Genomic DNA, 20,761 nt, shown 5'->3' on the forward strand with positions numbered 1-20,761 from the left:
TAGTTTGTTTTTAAAATTCCAACAGAATTTAAGCGTAAATAACACCTTCAGGATAAGAAATTATAAAACTAATATAATCTCGAACCCCTACATTCGTCATAAAAATCCCGAATAGTTAATACAAATGCACAAAAATAAATAATAAAGAAGTGAGCGATTATTCTCTGAATTTTAAAACGGGCATGTTTTGCTGAACGTTGAGCGGGGCGGTCCGTTAAAATGCCTGATTTAAAGTATACACTCCAAAATAATTGAGCAAATATCAGTTTTATTAATTTATCCCAAAACACTTTATTTGGAACATTTATGAACATATTTAGACTATCTATCCAATATTATGTGAATATATTTTATTTCGAAGTTTGCAAACCAGCAGGCACACATTTACTCCACCGTTGTTGCGGCGTCAGAGAAGCGCTGTCAGGACCCCAAATCAGACAGTGAAGGTGTGCTGAGCAATAGTGAAACTCTTTCTCACTTAAAACAACATCCACACGAGTTTAAGTAATAATGATCAAGGTTTTGCTTAAAAGCAAATTATACTGAGATCATATCGACGGGGTATGTATTAGTTTGAGCGCCTGCTTGCTTTAGAAGCGCTGTGATTAGCGGTGATGGCTAATGAATGGTGCGGTGGCGGCATGACTCAAGTCTAGTAAACATTGTCAGTGCTCTTAAAATGTTTAAAAAGTATACATGATCGCATATATATTTGTGTAAGTCTTGATCAGACCCATTGAATCTGGTCTAGACAAACCAGCCAACAGTCTAAGGTTTTTCCTGGCACTGGCTATTTTACATATGAATTAAGCACTTAGAAGTCATCTTTTTGTAATTTTAGGTGACAGTGTAATATGATTTGAGAATGTGATTAAAATTATTCAAGATTTTTTATTAGTAGGCTGTTAAATATTACAGGAGTGACATGAAAGTTTCAGCTGTCAAATGGGCCTGTTTGTTATTAAAATGATTGATTGATTGGTTTTGCACCAACATTGCTTTGTTTTTATAATGTAAAGGACCATCGTTGTCTGATGCACCATGTCTGATGCATTAAAAAAAATGTATATGGAGTATAAACATCTTCATATAGACCACAAGGTCTATATGAAGACATAATGTTTCTTTAGAATTGCAGGATTGCTGTCTTTGGAAGCTAAACTTTTTTTGCTCAGGAGTATGTGATGTATTTATTTTGTTTTCCATGTGAATGTTTTTTCTGTATTTAGGCAAATGTTTGTGCCAGTGACTGTGCACTTTTTTTTTTTAGTAACATCTGGTCCATTTATGAAAACGTTTAACTCAGTGAAATAGAATTGGGGCAAAGAAGCTGTCAATCTAAAATAACAGATCAGAGTATATTATGTAAAAATATCATGATCATTGCTCATGTACTTAATAAAAATTATTCTATAGATTCCTGTAATATGGCTACTACTGAGAATGCAGAATCGGGTTCACCAGAAAATAAAGTGGATCGGGGCATCCCAGATGCCAAGTACCCGCTGAAGGTGCTCTACTGTGGAGGTTTGGGCATTTTATAATATAATAATATAATTGTTTCATCTAATCTGGGTAATACATTGAAAATAGCAAATAGCTTTTCTTCATGAACTGCAATAAGATATTATCATAATAATAAATTTTATATAAATATATTTTTTTGATAAATATTGAGAGGCATCTAGAATGTTTAGATAAACATAACTAATTGCGGGATCACATATATGAGCATAGGTAGTTTTCTGTGTACACACATTATGTAACAAGCAGATTGAAATTTGCAGTGTAGAGAATTTTACTTGATTTTGTACTTAGAAAAAAATGTTTTATCACTGAAGACCTGTTTGTGTCTTATTTTACTTTCAGTGTGTTCCTTGCCAGTAGAGGTAAATATGCATTCCAGTACATTTCCCATATTGACTGATTCTAGACTTTATAGCTTTATTTTGTAAAGCAAAAGGTTGCATATGTGATTTGATAACTATGTGTACATTGATAGATCTGAATTAATTAAATGTTTCTGTATTGCTCTAGTACTGTGAGTACATGCCTGAGCCAGCCAAATGTAAACAGTGGCTTGAGAAGAACTTTCCTGATGTGTTTGCTAAACTGACTCTTGGTAAGTTTACTTATCGAGATAATAATCAAGATAGTTCACCCAAAAATGGAAATTCTCTCATCATTTATTTACCCTCATGACATCCCAGATGTGACTGACTATATTTCTTCAGCAGAACACAAACAAAGCGTTTGTAAAAAATATTTAAGCTCGGTAGATCCGTAAAATGCAAGTCAACATGGTCCAACACTCGGAAGCTCCAAAAAAACAACAAATGCAGCATAAAAGTTATCCATACGACTCCAGTGGTTTAATCCATGTCCTTAGAAGTGATATGGTAGGTGTGGGTGAGTATTTAAGTCCTTTTTTACTATCAGATTTTCACTTCCTCATTCTATTTTTGCTTTGGACTATTCGCATTCATCATGTATATCACCACCTACTGGGCAGGAAGGATAATTTATAGTAAAAAGGACTTAAATATTTATCTGTTTTTCCACCCACATCTATCATATCGCTTCTGAAGACACAAATTAAACTTATGGATTACTTTTATGTTGCATTTATATAATTGTTTGGAGCTTCGCAGTTTTGGACTCTGTTGACTTGCATTGTAAGGACCAACAGAGCTGAGATATTCTTCTAAAAATCTTTATTTGTGTTCTGCTGAAGAAAGTAAGTCATACACATCTGGGATGGCATGAGGGTGAGTAAATGAAGAGAGAATTGCACATTTTGGGTGAACTATCCCTTTAAGTTGGTTATTTTCTTTATCAACCTCTTTTTAATTACCCCTTCTACTAACCCCTTTTTACAAATTTATCAAATAAAGTTACAAAATTGCCCGATCTTTTTTTGTTCATGCTAAAATTGTTGAAAAGATAAATGTTTTGATTTCTGTAGGAATGTTTGATCTTTGATATCGAAGTCTTCAGACAAAGACTAACCTTAGTCAACACCTGTATAACATGCACCTTTTACCAGTTTTTGTGTGATAATATGAAAATGACTGAAATCAGCACTGTTGTGTAGGTACAGCACCCAAACGGGAAACAGGAGGGGGAGGTGGAGGAGGAGTTGAGCTGCCCCCTGCAGGAGAGGAAGAGGAGAAGAAGAAACAGAAGAGAGGTGACAATCTAGCTGTCTTAATTACATGCATTAAAAAAATGACAATTCTGCCTTCTCTTTCCACAGTGTTATTAATTAAAAGTCATAAAAATACAACATTTTTAATTTAGCGAAGCATGCTTTTTTTTTTCAACGTTCTTGATTATTAATATAATAACAACTGGCTTCATTTATCTGAGTTATATTGAGTCTGTCTGTGTATTAAATCATTAAGAGGATATTTTGTCCTTGCAGGTGGAAGAGGTCAGATCAAACAGAAAAAGAAGACCGTCCCTCAGAAAGTTACGATAGCAAAAATCCCAAGAGCTAAAAAGAAATACGTCACAAGGGTGTGTGGCATGGCCACTTTCGGTAAGCCTGATTTAAGTTCTAGGAGTCTATTTTTGATTTATGTTCTGTATTTCCTCCCTGCGTTAACATTATAATTTGTTCCCCCATCAGATATAGATCTAAAAGAGGCTCAAAGGTTCTTTGCCCAGAAATTCTCCTGCGGTGCGTCAGTGTCAGCAGAGGATGAAATCATCATTCAGGGAGATTTTACAGATGACATCATCGATGTTATCCAGGAGAAGTGGCCTGAGGTAAACAAACATGCCATTTTACCATAGTTAAAGAGTGCAGTTAGGATAGGACTAGGGCTGTCACGATTATGAAATTAATAGTCTCTTTTAGGGCTTTCACAATTAATTCTCATATTTTTTTTAAGGTGCCTGTGTGCTTCATACACCTTAAGAAGTCATTCAATCATTTTATCACTCAGAAATAGAGTAAGCATGCATCTCCTCCAATGTGTCATTGAATGAACCTGCTTTGGCCAGAAACAGTTGCCAGTACACGATCATTAAATTAAAGTGAAACTGGAGCGCCTTGCGTTTACTATCTTTTTGCTGGAGTTTAGCACAAGCCTAGCGTTTGAGAAGCGCTTTACGTGGTTTTCCGGACAGGAGCTGCTCTCGTTGACACCCGCGGTGCGGCTCAGTGACGATCAGAGTTTAAATGAATGACACACAAACACGCCGTTCATGGCATTTATATATAAGCTTAAATTTCCCTTGTTTGGGCATTTAAATGTGACTGGAATTTGAAGTGCACAAAAAGGCCTAGATAGGACAGTACTTTATTATGATTATTATTTATTATTGTTAGACATGATACAGTAGGCTTTTGAATAGCCACTTTTGAATTCATTGTAAAATGTAAATATAATGCAATTAGCCCAAATATTGCTGCTTTAATGTTGCTCACAGGAATTATTTTCAGGAATTATGTTATCTATCTCCACAGGTGGATGACGACAGCATCGAGGATCTTGGAGAGGTCAAAAAGTGAAGCCCAATATGCACTTTTACTGAAACGGATGCGATGTGACACAGCAAACCTGGCCAGATGTACACATCGACCTACAGCCCTTTTATATCTATTTTATTTACTGTATAGGATTCTGTGGACATGGCTAAATCCTTGGGGTTTTTCAGTTCTTGATAGCTGCTTTCTCTTTTGGTTGCCAAAGGTCTGGAATGATGTGACTCCTTAAAGCATTTCACACATGCATACAATAGACTAATAAAGTTTCGGTCTCATTCGCTTGTTGGTTGTGCAATATTTCTTTCATTGAATCCTTCAATGCCTTCCCCAAATTCTCAGTAGCCTACTGGAGTGTGAAAAATTTCAATCTAATTACTGTAATGCAAAAGAAAGATCGGTTTAATGTTAATGTAATGTTTGCTGATTGTAATAGAAAAAAAAACCCCATTGTGTTTGGATTGGATTTCTATTAGCGGTCGACCGATATATCGGTTTTGCCGATTAATCCGTGCCGATAGGTACTTTTAAAACTTGGTATTGGCAGAAACGTGCGCTGAGTTCACGGTAGATCAATTATTTTGATTTTTATAGACAATGTCCCTAGAGAGAAGGAAAAAAGTCATTTTTGAATGATCTACTGATGATGAATTACGTCTCATATATGTTGCTTGCGTTATAGTGTTTATATTGCAATATGTTATATTTGATTGTAAGTGTGTATTTTATTTCCCTTGTGTTTGTATGAGCAGCTGGGATCACAGGCATTTAAAAATAGGAGACCCCACTTAATTGTGCTCATTTATAATTAACAACCACATGTAATAAACCAAATCTGAGGGGTTTTTTTTCTTTCTGGGTTGTTATTGGGATTCTGGTTGCATAAACTGCATCTGGGATTTCATTCAGTTTGGACTCTTGTCACAGTAAGAAACACTTAAGAACATTTTCTTACAAAGAAAACCGATTTTTAAAACTATCGGAGGATTTATCGGTTTTCTGCTTTTTTCCACCAACTTAGTTATCGGTATCTGTAAAATCCAATAACGGTCGACCTCTAATTACCATTACTGTATAATAATAATAATAATAATAATTTTTGTTACATTAGGGTGTATAGTGAGAACTTGGGAGGACATTTTGCTTACTGGTAATATCATGAAAATGATGTCACAGTGCATAAAATCATAATGGTCCAAAAAAAAAAAATGTATATAATTTCTTATCTTTTTTTTTTCTTGATATTGCATAAAAATATGACTCGGGCCAGGGTCAGAAATTAAGGAGGGCTTGGGGCAAAAATGCTGCTGAACTTCAAAATGTGGGAGAAAAAAAAATCCCCTTGTAACAAAATTATTTTTTTTATCTGTAACATCTGATATAGTTCCCAATATTCTATTTTATCCCTATAGTTATACATATTATGACAGAGTTTATGTTGATTAAATCTTAGGATAAGAGGTAGGGCTGCAAAATTAATCAAATAAATCATCAAGATTATAATTACAGCTGCCACAATTAACTAATCGTTATAAGTGTCAATAGCAGTCCATGTAGGTCTACTCATGTTGCCTACAAATTTTCCATTTAATTTTCTATTTGACATATTTTTGCAGTGGTTGATCATTTTAACCAATCAGAGACATGTCTATTGCCTGTTTGTGTACAATTTATAAAAAATTAAAGGTACATTCAGTCATTTTTTTCTTCTTTAAAAAGGTTTAACTCCTTAAGACATGAATTGTTATTTTGCAATATATGTAGGAAATCATGATCACTCACATTAAAATGAACTGCAGTCATATCAGTAACCTTATAAAAGCTGTTTTATTCTACATGGAGAGGGTCCGCACATGGGAGCGGCCATGTTAGAATCACATGACCAGCCGAATACTACTCGCTTAATCTTATTAACCATCCTGTTATGGGACACTTTCACTCATGGATTAAAATAATCATGGCTGACTGTAAATACAAATGATCTAAAATGGCATCTGTAACTGAAAACTATTGATTTGAAATGATGCTTCATCCAAGCCACTAGGTGTCAGTGTCCGAGAGGTGTCAAGTCCAAGATTACACAAAGACAAAAGTACTGAGTGCACCTTTACATAACTTCTATAGAGGCCCAATGTAAAACGTTGACGTTAAGGTAACTAGTCTTGATTTACTTATGTATAAAACAGCAATAAAGTCATTCAGGAAGACAGTTTTCGGCTTGTTTTGGATGTGTAGCCAGCATAAAGAATACAGCATGCAGTTGATCCACCACAAATAAGTATTTTAATGTAAATTCTATTCTTCTAAATTAATCGCAATTACAATATCAAGGGAAATAATCAACAATTATACAATTATTTTTGTCATAATCGTGCAGCCATACTAAGACATTCTCAATCTTGAGATTAGGGTTAGGGTCAGTAAATTGACGTTTTTGACATAAATGGACGAGACACAGTTTGTTAAAAATGGTTAGAAACACAATATGCCCTAATAAAGCTGAAACATGAAATCCAGGGGCAAATATTGGCCCTTAATGTAAAAGTTAACTTCTGACTCTGACCCAGACGTCTGTTGGTGAGATTCACCTGAACTAAACATGCAAAATCATGCTAATGGAAACAAAAGGCTTTTAGTTAATTGTATTATTGGCTTGTGAAAAGTGAAAAGTATCTTGTGTGTAATAATTTTTAATGGGGCTGTTTGAGAGTCCTAAGTTAAATTAAGAAGGTATTCCGGAGATAATTTCCCAACCACACCTGGGTTTGTGTTGTCCATATATGCTTACAGCTACTGTACATTATTTGCATGTGAGCAAAAATTAAGTCCACTCTTGGGAGAATCTTGCAATATGCAAAGATCTGAAATCATCCAAGTCTTGCTTAGTTTACTGCTTCATCAATATCATGGACAACTTCACAAAGTGCTGCACTTTCAATGCACCCATTTTGGACCAAGTCCTACTGTTCACGATATTCCTTTTTGGCCTAATGGGAAACTTCCTCACCCTCTGGATGTTTTTCTTCCATATGGACAGCTGGAAGCCCAACTCTATTTACCATGCTAACCTGGCTGAGGAAGACCCGGTGGTCCTTTTCTGCCTACCGTTCAGGGCTGACTACTACCGTAGGGGCAAGGGTGGGGTCTATGGAGATGCTTTTTGACACATTTTACTATTACTCTTGGCCGTTAACAGGGCTGCGGGCATTTTCTTCCCAACTGCCATCACCGTGGACCATTACTTGAAGATCGTACACCCCCTCAACTGCATCAACCGAACTGGTCTGCGATACGTCCTCTGGGTCTCTCCTGGTCTATGGGGTCTTATCATAGCCATGACCATCTACTCACTAATAGACTAACATTTCTTTCAAAACAACCACATGCAGTGTGAGTTTTAATATTTCATGGGGCACAGTTTACTGTCAGACTGGCACAATGCATTCTACGTAATCCAGTTCTTTGTGCCAACAGGCATTGTTATATATTGCACTTGTATTACGTGGGAGTTGAAGAATAAGACTGTGGACACTCAGGGTAAAATCAGAATCAGAATCAGAATCAGAAAAAGCTTTATTGCCAAGTACATTTTTTACGCATACAAGGAATTTGTTGTGGTGTTGTAGGTGCGTTCACACAATCTCTAAATATATGAACAAGAATTAAAATATAAGCAATATAAATATAAATATGTCCACGCAGTATCAATTAAAAATAAGTATAAAATAAAAGAGAACAGAGTAGTGCAGTGCAATGTAGAGCCAGAGGTGGAGTGTGGAGAGTGTCAGGGTGGGTACCGGGCATTGTTGATAAGGCAAATGGCGGATGGGAAAAAACTGTTCTTGTGGCGTGAGGTTTTTGTCCTGATGGACCTCAGCCTTCTGCCGGAGGGGAGTGATTCAAAGAGATTGTGGCCAGGGTGGGGGAGATCAGCCACAATCTTTCCAGCACGCTTCAGGGTCCTGGAGTCGTACAGGTCCTGGAGCGGCGGCAGATTGCAGCCAATCACCTTCTCTGCAGACCGGATGACACGCTGCAGTCTACCCTTGTCCTTGGCAGTAGTAGCAGCGTACCAGATAGTGATGGAGGAAGTGAGGATGGACTCGATGATGGCTGTGTAGAAGTGCACCATCATTGACTTTGGCAGGTTGAATTTCTTCAGCTGCCGCAGGAAGTACATCCTCTGTTGTGCTTTCTTGATGAGGGCGCTGATGTTCAGCTCCCACTTGAGGTCCTGGAAGATGACTCCACAGTGTCAATTGTGGAGTCGCAGAGGGTGATGGGGGCAGGTGCAGGTGGGGCTGAGTTCTTCCTGAAGTCCACAACCATCTCCACTGTCTTTAGAGCATTGAGCTCTAGGTTGATTTGGTTGCACCAGGTCACCAGGTGGTCAAACTCCCACCTGTAGGCGGACTCGTCACCATCAGAGATGAGTCCGATGAGGGAGGTGTCGTCCGCAAACTTCAGAAGCTTGACGGATGGTGACTGGAGGTGCAACTGTTAGTGTACAGGGAGAAGAGCAGAGGAGAAAGAAGGCAGCCCTGGGGGGATCCAGTGCTGATGGTCTGTGAGTCGGAGACGTGTTTCCCCAGCCTCACATGCTGCTTCCTGTCAGACAGGAAGTCAATGATCCACCTGCAGGTGGAGTCAGGCACACTTAGCTGGGAGAGCTTCTCCTGGAGCAGAGCCGGAATGATGGTGTTAAAGGCAGAGCTGAAATCGACAAACAGAATCCTGGCGTAGGTTCCTGTGGAGTCCAGGTGCTGGAGGATGTAGTGAAGGGCCAAGTTGACTGCATCGTCTACAGACCTGCTCTGTATGCAAACTCCAGGGGGTCCAGGAGGGGGTCGGTGATGACTTTGAGGTGAGAAAGCACAAGATGCTCAAAGGACTTCATCACCACAGAGGTCAGGGCAATGGGTCTGAAGTCGTTAAGTCCTGTGGTCCTTGACTTCTTGGGAACAGGGATGATAGTTGAAGACTTGAAGCAGGCTGGCACCTGACATGTCTCCAGTGAGGTGTTGAAAATGTCTGTGAACACTGGAGACAGCTGATCAGCGCAGTGCTTCAAGCTGGATGGGGTTCTGTCTCCTGAAGAGTTTGTTGATGTCCCTCTAATGGATGGAAAGAGTCATCACTGGGGTGGGTGGGGGGGTGGAGGGGGTACCTTTAAGGTGGGCATTGGTGGGGTGCCCAGGCCCCTGCTGGGGTGGGGAGGTGCTGGTGATGCACTGTGGCTGGAGCTGTTGGGAGGTGTCATGGGGGATGGTTTCAGGACTGTCCCTTTGTCTTTCAAAGCGGCAGTAGAACTCGTTCAGGTCGTTGGCTAGGCGTCGGTCGTTGATGGCCTGGGGGGATTTAGGCCATCCAGTTTGTCTTAGCAGTGGCATTGGTTTCATTGTTTCTTCCCCAGTAATGTCTCATGAATTGCTTTGTGAATTGCTTTGCGGGTCCTGAAGGCCTAAATGTGGCTTTTTACACTACATTTACATTTATGCATTTGGCAGACGCTTTTATCCAAAGCGACTTACAGAGCCCTTATTACAGGGACAACCTGGAGCAACCTGGAGTTAAGTGCCTTGCTCAAGGACACAATGGTGGTGGCTGTGGGGCTCGAACCAGCAACCTTCTGATTACCAGATTACCAGTTATGTGCTTAGACCACTACACCACCACACTACCATTTGCTTACTTCAACAGTGTGCTAAACCCCCTTGTTTTGTGGGAGGCTGTGGCTCAGTTGCGGGTCGGCCACTAATCGCAGGGTCGGTGGTTCGAATCCCGGCCCACATGACTCCACATGCCGAAGTGTCCTTGGGCAAGACACTGAACCCCAAGTTGCTCCCAATGGCAGGCTAGCACCTTACATAGCAGCTCTGCTGCCATTGGTGTATGAATGTGTGTGTATGGGTGAATGAGATGCAGTGTAAATTGTTTTGAGTACCGTTAAGGTTTAATGTTTTAAGTATCTTTCTAGAAGAGACAATGTATTTTAATAGCTGTTACTGCATATTTGTACTGCATGTTAATACATTAGGATTTTTTATAAATTAAAATAAGTAAATGTACCTTCACCTTTATTTATCAAATACTATGTATTAAGTGTTAAATGTATTTAGCTATATAGCAGTCTTTTTTTGTGTCTGTTTTTACTTTTTCTAATTTATTATAAATTATTTTACAATTTATGTATTTAAAAATGTGCATTTATTAGGCTAAATATATTTTATTGTTCTTATTTTTTAACAGAATATTATTTTATACATGTTATTTATTAAACCTATTCTATGTATTTAGTATTAAATATATTTAACAATAGCAGTCTTTTTTGAGACTGTTTATACTTTTTCTAATTTATTATACATTATTTTCCAATTTATTTATTTTCACATTTACAGTTATTAGGTTAAATATATTTAATTGTTCTTATTTTTTACGTAATATAATTTTTAAACACAGTATTTATTAAACCTATTCTATGTATTTAATATAAAATATATTTAGTATAAAAATATTCAGCTAGCAGTATTTGTTTAGTGCCATTGATTGCTTTTTCTCATTTATTACGCATTCTTTTTTTAATCTAATTTAGGCTATTTTAAAATGTATTTTATATATATATATTTTTTTTTTTTTTTTTTTTTAAGTTTGAGAAAATATATATTGGCAATAATATTGAGCTTATTGGCAAATAACGTGTGACGAATTAGGCCTATCATAAAAATATATAACTTTTACAAGATTCCGATTATTATTCCACACCAATGACATACAGTGAAGGCGAGATAATCGCAAAGACAAAAGAACAAAAGAGAGAATCCAGTCTAGCAGGACTCGCTCGTTAGTTTGCCGTGTATTTGGCGCAGGCGCGCTCCCGGCTCAGCGTTCACTGTAAATGAGTGTGTGCGCGCATTGTGTATGCGAGTGTGAGCTGCCGGCGACGAGCTTAAAAATATAATCGAGCGGCGGGAATGTCTGGCAGGTCAGTGCGCGCGGAGACCCGGAGCAGAGCCAAAGATGACATCAAACGGGTTATGGCCGCTGTCGAGAAAGTACGAAAATGGTAAGATCGCAGAAAAAAAGCCCCGTGTTTGTTCTACCAGAGAGAAAAAAAAAAGCCGCTTGTGGGGGGAGGAGAGACACAGAACAAACGAGAAGGACAGAGAGAGAAATTATAAAGGGTCATTTTTGAGCGCGATATCCAAGTGAACGACGCGCGCGCAGCAGACACCAAACGCAAAAAAAATTTTTATATATTATTTTGGAAATGATTAAAAGGGTTTCTGGGGATTAAGTGGGTTGAACCGAGGAGCCATTACGTTGCAGTCACGCGAAGCCATTTTTCGTTGCAGTTTGGCGCAATGCAATGTGTGATATCGGAGTGATCAAGAGATGAAATGTTAGAACAAGACTCACATGTGCGCGCGCGAGAGTCTCTGTAACATTGAGAAGTTTAAATGCAGCGCGTGAGTGTCTTTACATCAAAATAAAGCTGAACACATGGAGCGCTGTGGGTGCTGCTGGGATAGGACAGGGAACTGGGCGATTGCACGCCTGAAATTTCATTAACGACATTAAACACAATAGTTTAAAGGATTTGTGCCTGGCAAGCACAAAAAAAAAAGTTATTTTTGTAATTGCAATAATTTTAATGAGTAAATACATATTTTGGCTTTTTTCTTTCTTTGGTACAGCACACATACAAACACTGACAAATAAGGTTGTCCGAGGTGATACAAATTCTAGTTTTAAAAAACGTGTGAAGTTGGTAGAAATGTAATCTTTTTGTCCATGTTGATTTAATACATTTTTGAAAACCGCTTTCTACAAATTACAGTTGAAGTCATTAAAAAAAATGATTAACCACTCCACAGATTTAATATTAGCAAACTATAGTTTTGGCAAATATAGTTTTTAGGACATCTACTTTTCGCATGACAAGTATTTTTTACAAGAATTGTTTACAGACAGATTGTTTCACTTTTAATTGACTATATCACAAATCCAGTGGGTCAGAAGTTTACATACACTTGTTAACAGTGCCTTTAAGCAGCTTGGAAAAATCCTTGTGACAACAAGCCTTTAGACAATTAGCTTCTGATAGGAGGTGTACATGTGGATGAATTTTAAGGCTTACCTTCAAACTCAGTGCCTTTTTGCTTGACATCATGGAAAACTCAAAATAAATCAGCCAAGCACTCAGAAAAAAAATCGTGGACCTCCACAAGTCTGGTTCATCCTTGTATGCAATTTCCAAATGCCTGAAGGTACCACGTTCATCTGTACAAACAATAGTACGCAAGTATAAACACCATGGGACCACACAGCCATCATACCGCTCAGGAAGGAGATGCATTCTGTCTTAGAGATGAACGTAGTTTGGTGTGAAAAGTGCAGATCAATCCCAGAACAACAGAAAAGGACCTTGTGAAGATGCTGGAGGAAACAGGTTGACAAGTATCTATATCCACAGTGAAACAAGTCCTATATTGACATAACCTGAAAGGCTTCTCAGCAAGGAAGAAGCCACTGCTCCAAAACCACCATATAAAGCCCGACTACAGTTTGCAAGTGCACATGGGGGACAAAGATCTTACTTTCTGGAGAAATGTCCTTTGGTCTAATGAAACAAAAATTTAACTGTTTGGCCATAATGACCATCGTTATGTTTGGAGGGAAAAGGGTGAGGCTTACAAGCCAAAGTACACCATCCTAACTGTGAAGCATGGGGGTGTCAACATCATGTTGTGGGGGTGCTTTGCTGCAGGGGGGGACTGGTGCACTTCACAAAATAAATGGCATCACGAGGAAGGAAAATTGTGTGGATATATTGAAGCAACATCTCAAGACATCAGCCAGGAAGTTAAAGCTCGGTCATAAATGGGTCTTCCAAATGGACAATGACCCCAAGCATACCTCCAAAGTTGTGTTAAAATGGCTTAAGGACAACAAAGTCAAGGTATTGGAGTGGCCATCACAAAGCCCTGACCTCAATCCGATATAAAATTTGTTGGCAGAACTGAAAAAGTGTGTGTGAGGAAGGAGGCCTATAAACCTGACTCAGTTACACCAGTTCTGTCTGGTGAAATGGGACAAAACTTCAGCAACTTATGGTGAGAAGCTTGTGGAGGGCAACCCAAAACAATTGACCCAAGTTAAACAATTTACAGGCAATGCTACCAAATACTAACAAAGTGTATGTAAACTTCTGACCCACTGGGAATGTGATGAAAGAAATAAAAGCTGAAAGAATTTATTCTCTCTGCTATTATTCTGACATTTCACATTCTTAAAATAAAGTAGTGATCCTAACTGACCTAAAACAAAATGTCAATAAAAAGGTATTAAAATACTTTCCTTGCACCTGAAGTACATGAGTTTACACAACTTATAAATTTATAAAAATATATGTTCATGGTACATGTATATAAATATATTACAAAGATAATTATTTTTGTGTCAAGAATATTACATTTCTCAGGGTTACTCCGTTGAGCTAAATAAAATGTGCCTTTATAGTGAAAAGGTCAATTACTTTTTCACAGCCTTGTTATATTTTTTTTACTTTAAGCACCTATATATGACTTTGAACTCAGTAATTTGAAAAAAATTAATCATAGAAGAGGTTATATTCGAATAACTTAAAAAATGAGCATCACGTCATTGAACCTAATTAAATATATTTCCTCATTATTTAAATCATTCCCTTTGGATAATAGGTTATTTTGCATTATATGCCCATTGCCCATTTATTTTAGCATATATTATGATTTTTCTTTTCATAATTGAGCTGCCCTTGCAAAAAATGTCTCATGTGATTTAACTATATTGTTAAATTCAATACATTTAATAAATATGTTAGATCCATTTCCTTTGAGAAAATATGTGTTACACCTGTAAGATGTAGACAACAGTGAATGTGACAACATTTTAAGTACTTCGGTTTCTACTTAGCTCATTGTTTTCATTTTTCACAGGGAGAAAAAATGGGTGACGGTTGGAGACACTTCACTGCGAATCTTCAAATGGGTTCCAGTGACTGAACCAAAGTCAGACAATGTTAGTTTTACAAGTTTGTACCACTGTGCAGTGCTTCATTGATTTTGTACAAGGTGTAGATCATTGATATTTTGTCTGGACTCTTTTTTTTCTTCTTTTTTTGCTGTACAGAATAATAAAAAGAAGAAGGGCAGAGAGGAGAAATATGGATCAGAGGCCACGACTCCAGAGAACAGCTCCTCTCCTGGAATGATGGACATGAACGGTCATTCATTTAGTGTTTTTTTTTTTTTTACTTGAAATTTTAGTCTACAATCGTGATCGGAAAAGGGTGTTTATAACTCAACTGTGCCATACACACTCTTAAATGTTATCTGTATTTATTTTTCTTAGATGAGAACAGCAATCAGAGCTCCATAGCTGACTCCTCTCCGGTGAAGATGGAGAACAGCTGTAGCACGAGCCCGACACCAGATGTCACTGCTGCCTCTAACAGTGATGGAAACGAGTGCAAGACAGAACAGACGCCATCCGCTGATAAAGGTAACAAAGAAAAAACATGAACAGATCACATCCTTTTACAAATATACCATAGTTCAACTACATAAACCACATTTTAACCTTGATATTTATAGTGAAACCATAGTGATAATACAGGAAAACAAAAATTATAATTTTGTGGTTATTATTGTTTACTATACAAATACCATAGTTTAATTATACTGTAGTAAAACCAAGGCTTTACTATAGTACCATGACAGTTCCATGTTGTTTTTTTTGTTGTTTTTGGCAAAACTCATGGTTTTGCTGTGGCAATATTTTTCAGATTGAAGTAACCATAGTGTTTGGCGTATATCGTGGTTTTACTATGGTAATATCGTAGATTGAAGTGACCATAGTTTTTGGCAGAAACCATGGTTTTACTATGGTAATATTGTAGATATACACTCACCTAAAGGATTATTAGGAACACCTGTTCAATTTCTCATTAATGCAATTATCTAATCAACCAATCACATGGCAGTTGCTTCAATGCATTTAGGGGTGTGGTCCTGGTCAAGACAATCTCCTGAACTCCAAACTGAATGTCAGAGTGGGAAAGAAAGGTGATTTAAGCAATTTTGAGCGTGGCATGGTTGTTGGTGCCAGACGGGCCGGTCTGAGTATTTCACAATCTGCTCAGTTACTGGGATTTTCATGCACAACCATTTCTAGGGTTTACAAAGAATGGTGTGAAAAGGGAAAAATATCCAGTATGCGGCAGTCCTGTGGGCTGAAAATGCCTTGTTGATGCTAGAGGTCAGAGGAGAATGGGCCGACTGATTCAAGCTGATAGAAGAGCAACTTTGCCTGAAATAACCACTCGCTACAACCGAGGTATACAGCAAAGCATTTGTGAAGCCACAACACGCACAACCTTGAGGCGGATGGGCTATAACAGCAGAAGACCCCACCGGGTACCACTCATCTCCACTACAAATAGGAAAAAGAGGCTACAATTTGCAAGAGCTCACCAAAATTGGACAGTTGAAGACTGGAAAAATGTTGCCTGGTCTGATGAGTCTCGATTTCTGTTGAGACATTCAGATGGTAGAGTCAGAATTTGGCGTAAACAGAATGAGAACATGGATCCATCATGCCTTGTTACCACTGTGCAGGCTGGTGGTGGTGGTGTAATGGTGTGGGGGATGTTTTCTTGGCACACTTTAGGCCCCTTAGTGCCAATTGGGCATCGTTTAAATGCCACGGCCTACCTGAGCATTGTTTCTGACCATGTCCATCCCTTTATGGCCACCATGTACCCATCCTCTGATGGCTACTTCCAGCAGGATAATGCACCATGTCACAAAGCTCGAATCATTTCAAATTGGTTTCTTGAACATGACAATGAGTTCACTGTACTAAAATGGCCCCCACAGTCACCAGATCTCAACCCAATAGAGCATCTTTGGGATGTGGTGGAACGGGAGCTTTGTGCCCTGGATGTGCATCCCACAAATCTCCATCAACTGCAAGATGCTATCCTATCAATATGGGCCAACATTTCTAAAGAATGCTTTCAGCACCTTGTTGAATCAATGCCACGTAGAATTAAGGCAGTTCTGAAGGCGAAAGGGGGTCAAACACAGTATTAGTATGGTGTTCCTAATAATCCTTTAGGTGAGGGACCATAGTTTTTGGCAGAAATCATGGATTTACTATGGTAATACTGTAGAACGTGGTAACCATCATTTTTGTGGGAAATTGGGGTTTTACTATGGTAAAATTGTCATTGAAGTAACCTTAATTTTTGGCCGAAATCATTGTTTTACTATGATAATATTGTAGATTGAAGTAACCTTAGTTCCCTTTAGATTCTGTTCACTCGATATTGCTGTAAGCAGTATGGGGAAATACTTTCCTCCACAACCTAGTTGAAACACTTGTACAATGATGCCAATCTTCTGATTGGCAATGGTTATTTGAGCTCTGCCCCTTTAGGTGCACAATCGGCCTATATAAGCAAGGGTTATTGTACAAGGGTTTCAACTAGGTTGTCGAGGAAAGTATTTCCCCATACTGCTTACAGCAATGTCTTGTTCCCTTCATCTCATATGTAGTAGGTTATATTGTAGTAACCATGGTTTTAATACAATGTACTGTAGCCATATAGTAACCATGATTTTACTATAGATTAACCATGGTTAATCTTGTGGTTACTATGATTGTACTACAATAATCATGGTATTGTAGTAAAACCATAACCAAAAAAACTATTTTTTTTTTATTACCATAATTTTCATTTTCCTGTATCACTATGGTTGCACTACAAATATCAAGGTAAAAATATGGTTACTGTAGTAAAACCATGGTCAATTTCTTTTGAGGAAATGCTAAACTAATTCAGAAAAACAAAAATCCTTCCTTTTTCTTTAAGGGGCTCTGTAGAAATGTAATGAGATTGAATTGGACGACTCATAGTTGTATTTTGATTTGATAGGCAATTGTAACTCCACCCCTTTAGAGACCTCAACAAGCAAAAAAGATACTCGGTCATCAGGGGAGAAGGAATCTCCATCAGACGCCTCTAAAAACACTCAGGTAAAATGTTGCAAAATACACTCACGGCTACACAACTGGTCAAAACGTTTAACACGCATGACTGAATTTATGCTCCTCATGAACACCTTTTTATTTACTTATTCATTTTAATGGGTGAGTTGGACCCGATAGTGAAGGAAAAGTACAGATTTCACTGATTACTTAATTTAGTTTGATTAACTCTTTGTGTGTTTTCTTAGGAAAGTGAAGATGGCTCCCCACCCACAAAGAAAAGCAAAGTGGAATCACCTTCTCAGGACTAACTGACTAGTTTGATCCCACACATTTTAAACAAGTCACTGTCACAAACCAATAAGGAAAAGCATCCCTACTCACCAAACGATTCTTGTTCACACACCGTTCGCCAAGTAGAACATAACTTCTTCATCCTGTTCTCCATCTTCCCACCTTTGGAATTCAGCAAACGCTGACCTGATCAATAGAGATGTTCGGCTTCCGTCTGTTAAATTCCTGTACGATATACACCGTTAGTTTAAAAGTAATGTGGGTGAATGCACTGTATAAGTCAAGATAAGAGATGGATTTGCTGCTTTAGTCCTTATTTTATTTATTTAATGACTCAACTACTTTTAGAAAATCGCAGAGGTTGTTGTACTGTTATAGTGAGGGGTTTGGTCTGCTACATGGATTATCTACTGGACTGTGTGCCTTCTGGCTCCATGATGTGTCTTTTATAACTTTGTTTTCCAAGTTGTCTTAGTTCAAACTCTTTCCGTGTCTCCCAAAATGGCGCAGTACTCGGACAAGAAATGGTTACCATGAAACTGAAAACATATTTTTTACTTTAAGAGGAGAAAACTTTTGAAAGAGTTTGTTACATGTCAAAATAATTGAAAATATACCTCATTTCCAGAACAGCTGAGCTGGAATTTAATTCATGACTGATGAAAGAAAAATCCAATTCGTTGAACACAATCTGGTAGTTTTTATGATGTCATTTTAAACAAATGCATTGTGGGTTCATGTCTGTTGTAGCAGTGTCAAAGGAACTTATTAGGGGGAAAAAATACATTTGGACCATGTTTTCTTGATTTTATCTTGTACAGTTGATTAATTTGGTTTTATTTATTCCATCATTAGTGCTTGTTTTTAGCATGTTTCATTTGTTTTAATAAAAAATTAATAACACATTGAAGGCTATTGTTGTATTTATTAATGTTTTTTTAGCCTGTTTTCTATTTAGTTTAATGTTTGGATTCATTTTCAGGGATATAATAGTAGTTATGAAGTTTAATACATGTAATGTTATCCATTAAAATGTGGTATTCTGAATTTGAATGGATAAAATTACATTTTAAGAATGACTGAGCAGGCACGTTGAACAACTGGTGACCACTTTTTGGCTAAAAACTTTGAACTATACATTCAGATGCCATCTTTACACTGAAAAATAAGTCAATGAATACAAGTGTTTTACTGGTTTTATGATGTAATAATAATGGTTTGTGGTGTTCCTTGACTACCAGTTACCAAAACATTGTTGGAATAAACATTCAGAAAACAAGTTGTTCAACATTTCTATTGAGTTCATGTGAATATACAGTACATGAAAACAGTACAATAGTTAAAGATGGTCACAATATTTTGGTAAAAACACCACATATTTGCAGTTAGTGCAATTAAATTGATTTTATCAAAAGGGGAATATGAATATTATACATATTTATGTGCACCATTTCAGTGCAGGTCACAAATTCAAACACTTGCCGTTCATTAGGTTGCTAAATAAACTTTGTCGTATATTATTACATCAATAATAAGAGATTTTATATTATGTTGTGCTTTAAAGTTGTGCAATTAGTAAAAGTCTGTTCACACAAAGTCCGATATGATGACACAATTCAAATCTAAAATATATATAAAAAAAAAAAAAAAAATCAGAATTTTCTTTATTTTCTAAAAAAGTCTGGAAACCTGAAAAAATGGTTTGCATACCAACAAATTAAATAAATGGACCTAGAAAAAAGGCCACAACCACACTAATAGAAATGCATTTGCATCCACTGAAATGGAACATTTTTAAAATGCTCTCAATAATTTGTTGTACAATATTGTTACAAAATTAAAACGGATTAGCATGGATGTGACCTTAAAGGGACAGTACCATTTGACTTTCTTTTCCATACAAAAAAGCGAAATCACCATTAACTTTCATTGTATAGAAAAAAGATGCAATGAAAATGAATGGTGACTGAGGCTACCTCAAATGGTGCAACTTCCTCTTTAAAATCTTGCTGTGCATATTTTTCATGCCGAAAATTTGGACTTGGAGTGAACAGGCCTGTAATTTACCAGAAATAACATAAAAATTCACAAAAAGCCATTCATATTACAATATCATGATAACATGTTCAATATTTAACAGTAAGAAGTATAACTTAGTTCCCAAGAATGGCAGTTAAACTTGTGTGCTGTATGTATTTAAAGTGAAAAGTGCAATATGTTAGTAGGGGTTAGCTTAATATTTATTTGGTGCACTGGTTTTACTGTTCTTTTAAACAGTAAAAGTATGTTATGAGTTCTTAAAGGGTTAGTTCACCCAAAAATTCAAACTATCCCATAATTCACTCACCCTCAAGCCATTCTAGGTGTATATGACTTTCTTCTTTCAGCCAAACACAATCAGAGTTATATTTAAAAATATCCTCGCTCTTCCAAACTTTATAATGGGAGTGAATGGTACCTTAGATTTTGAAGCCCAAACATGAGCATCCATCCATCAAAAAAGTAATTCATACGGCTAAACGGGGTTAATAAAGGCGTTCTGAAGCAAAGCGATGCGTTTTTGTTTGAAAAATATCCATATTTATAACTTTATAAACTATAATCACTGGCTTCCGGTAACGGCCCTCCGCGCGTTCTCGAGACAAGTTCCGGCGTATGACGTAAGCGTAGCGTAAGCTCCGGTGAGAGTGACGAACGCAGAAGCTCAGAGGATAGAGCAAAACAAAATGCTGGTCACGAATTAGAAGACAACAACGAGGATTTTTATAGAAAAATATCGGAGGATTTCGATATAAGAGCAGAGGAGAATTAGTTTTTTGCCCAGCCTTATTTGTTTTGAATCCGGAACTCGACTCTCTTGTGAATGCGTGGACGGCTGTTACTGGAAGCCAGTGATTATAGTTTATAAAGTTATAAATATGAATATTTTTCAAACAAAAATGC

General features: G+C 37.4%; 2 protein-coding genes and 1 pseudogene across 4 annotated transcripts; all 3 read left to right on the forward strand.

Moving 5' to 3' along the window:
- The first annotated feature begins 413 nt into the window (after positions 1-413).
- Positions 414-4,777, forward strand: LOC127636537 (density-regulated protein). 2 transcript variants are annotated; one of them, XM_052117130.1, is made up of 8 exons: positions 414-446; positions 1,417-1,527; positions 1,870-1,889; positions 2,038-2,122; positions 3,095-3,190; positions 3,425-3,541; positions 3,632-3,771; positions 4,475-4,777. In XM_052117130.1, exons 2-8 carry the CDS (start codon positions 1,428-1,430, stop codon positions 4,517-4,519), a joined length of 603 nt encoding a protein of 200 aa, XP_051973090.1. In that variant the 5' UTR covers positions 414-446; positions 1,417-1,427; the 3' UTR covers positions 4,520-4,777. The 2 variants fall into 2 exon arrangements, with proteins under 2 accessions (XP_051973090.1, XP_051973089.1); XM_052117129.1 differs by having other exon boundaries at positions 416-561.
- Positions 4,778-7,398: 2,621 nt separating this feature from the next.
- On the forward strand, positions 7,399-9,930 carry LOC127636335 (hydroxycarboxylic acid receptor 2-like; annotated as a pseudogene).
- A 1,474-nt stretch (positions 9,931-11,404) lies between these two features.
- LOC127636538 (B-cell CLL/lymphoma 7 protein family member A-like) lies at positions 11,405-18,723 on the forward strand. 2 transcript variants are annotated; one of them, XM_052117131.1, is made up of 6 exons: positions 11,405-11,555; positions 14,470-14,551; positions 14,663-14,756; positions 14,885-15,034; positions 17,472-17,572; positions 17,773-18,723. In XM_052117131.1, the coding sequence occupies exons 1-6, from the start codon at positions 11,464-11,466 to the stop codon at positions 17,833-17,835; spliced, it is 582 nt and encodes a 193-aa protein (XP_051973091.1). In that variant the 5' UTR covers positions 11,405-11,463; the 3' UTR covers positions 17,836-18,723. The 2 variants fall into 2 exon arrangements, with proteins under 2 accessions (XP_051973091.1, XP_051973092.1); XM_052117132.1 differs by having other exon boundaries at positions 17,496-17,572.
- The last annotated feature ends 2,038 nt before the right edge of the window (positions 18,724-20,761 follow it).

Source organism: Xyrauchen texanus, chromosome 44 (genome assembly GCF_025860055.1).
Source record: "Xyrauchen texanus isolate HMW12.3.18 chromosome 44, RBS_HiC_50CHRs, whole genome shotgun sequence".
NCBI classification, from domain to species: Eukaryota; Metazoa; Chordata; class Actinopteri; order Cypriniformes; family Catostomidae; genus Xyrauchen; species Xyrauchen texanus.

Bases quoted from the DNA above. Each gene is read 5' to 3' on its own strand.
- LOC127636537 (XM_052117130.1), top strand. From the start codon at position 1,428: ATGGCTACTACTGAGAATGCAGAATCGGGTTCACCAGAAAATAAAGTG. The intron at 1,890-2,037 runs GTAAATATGCAT...GTATTGCTCTAG, and splicing joins TGTGTTCCTTGCCAGTAGAG to TACTGTGAGTACATGCCTGA. The intron at 3,542-3,631 runs GTAAGCCTGATT...TTCCCCCATCAG, and splicing joins GTGTGGCATGGCCACTTTCG to ATATAGATCTAAAAGAGGCT.
- LOC127636538 (XM_052117131.1), top strand. From the start codon at position 11,464: ATGTCTGGCAGGTCAGTGCGCGCGGAGACCCGGAGCAGAGCCAAAGAT. The intron at 11,556-14,469 runs GTAAGATCGCAG...CATTTTTCACAG, and splicing joins GTCGAGAAAGTACGAAAATG to GGAGAAAAAATGGGTGACGG. The intron at 17,573-17,772 runs GTAAAATGTTGC...GTGTTTTCTTAG, and splicing joins ACGCCTCTAAAAACACTCAG to GAAAGTGAAGATGGCTCCCC.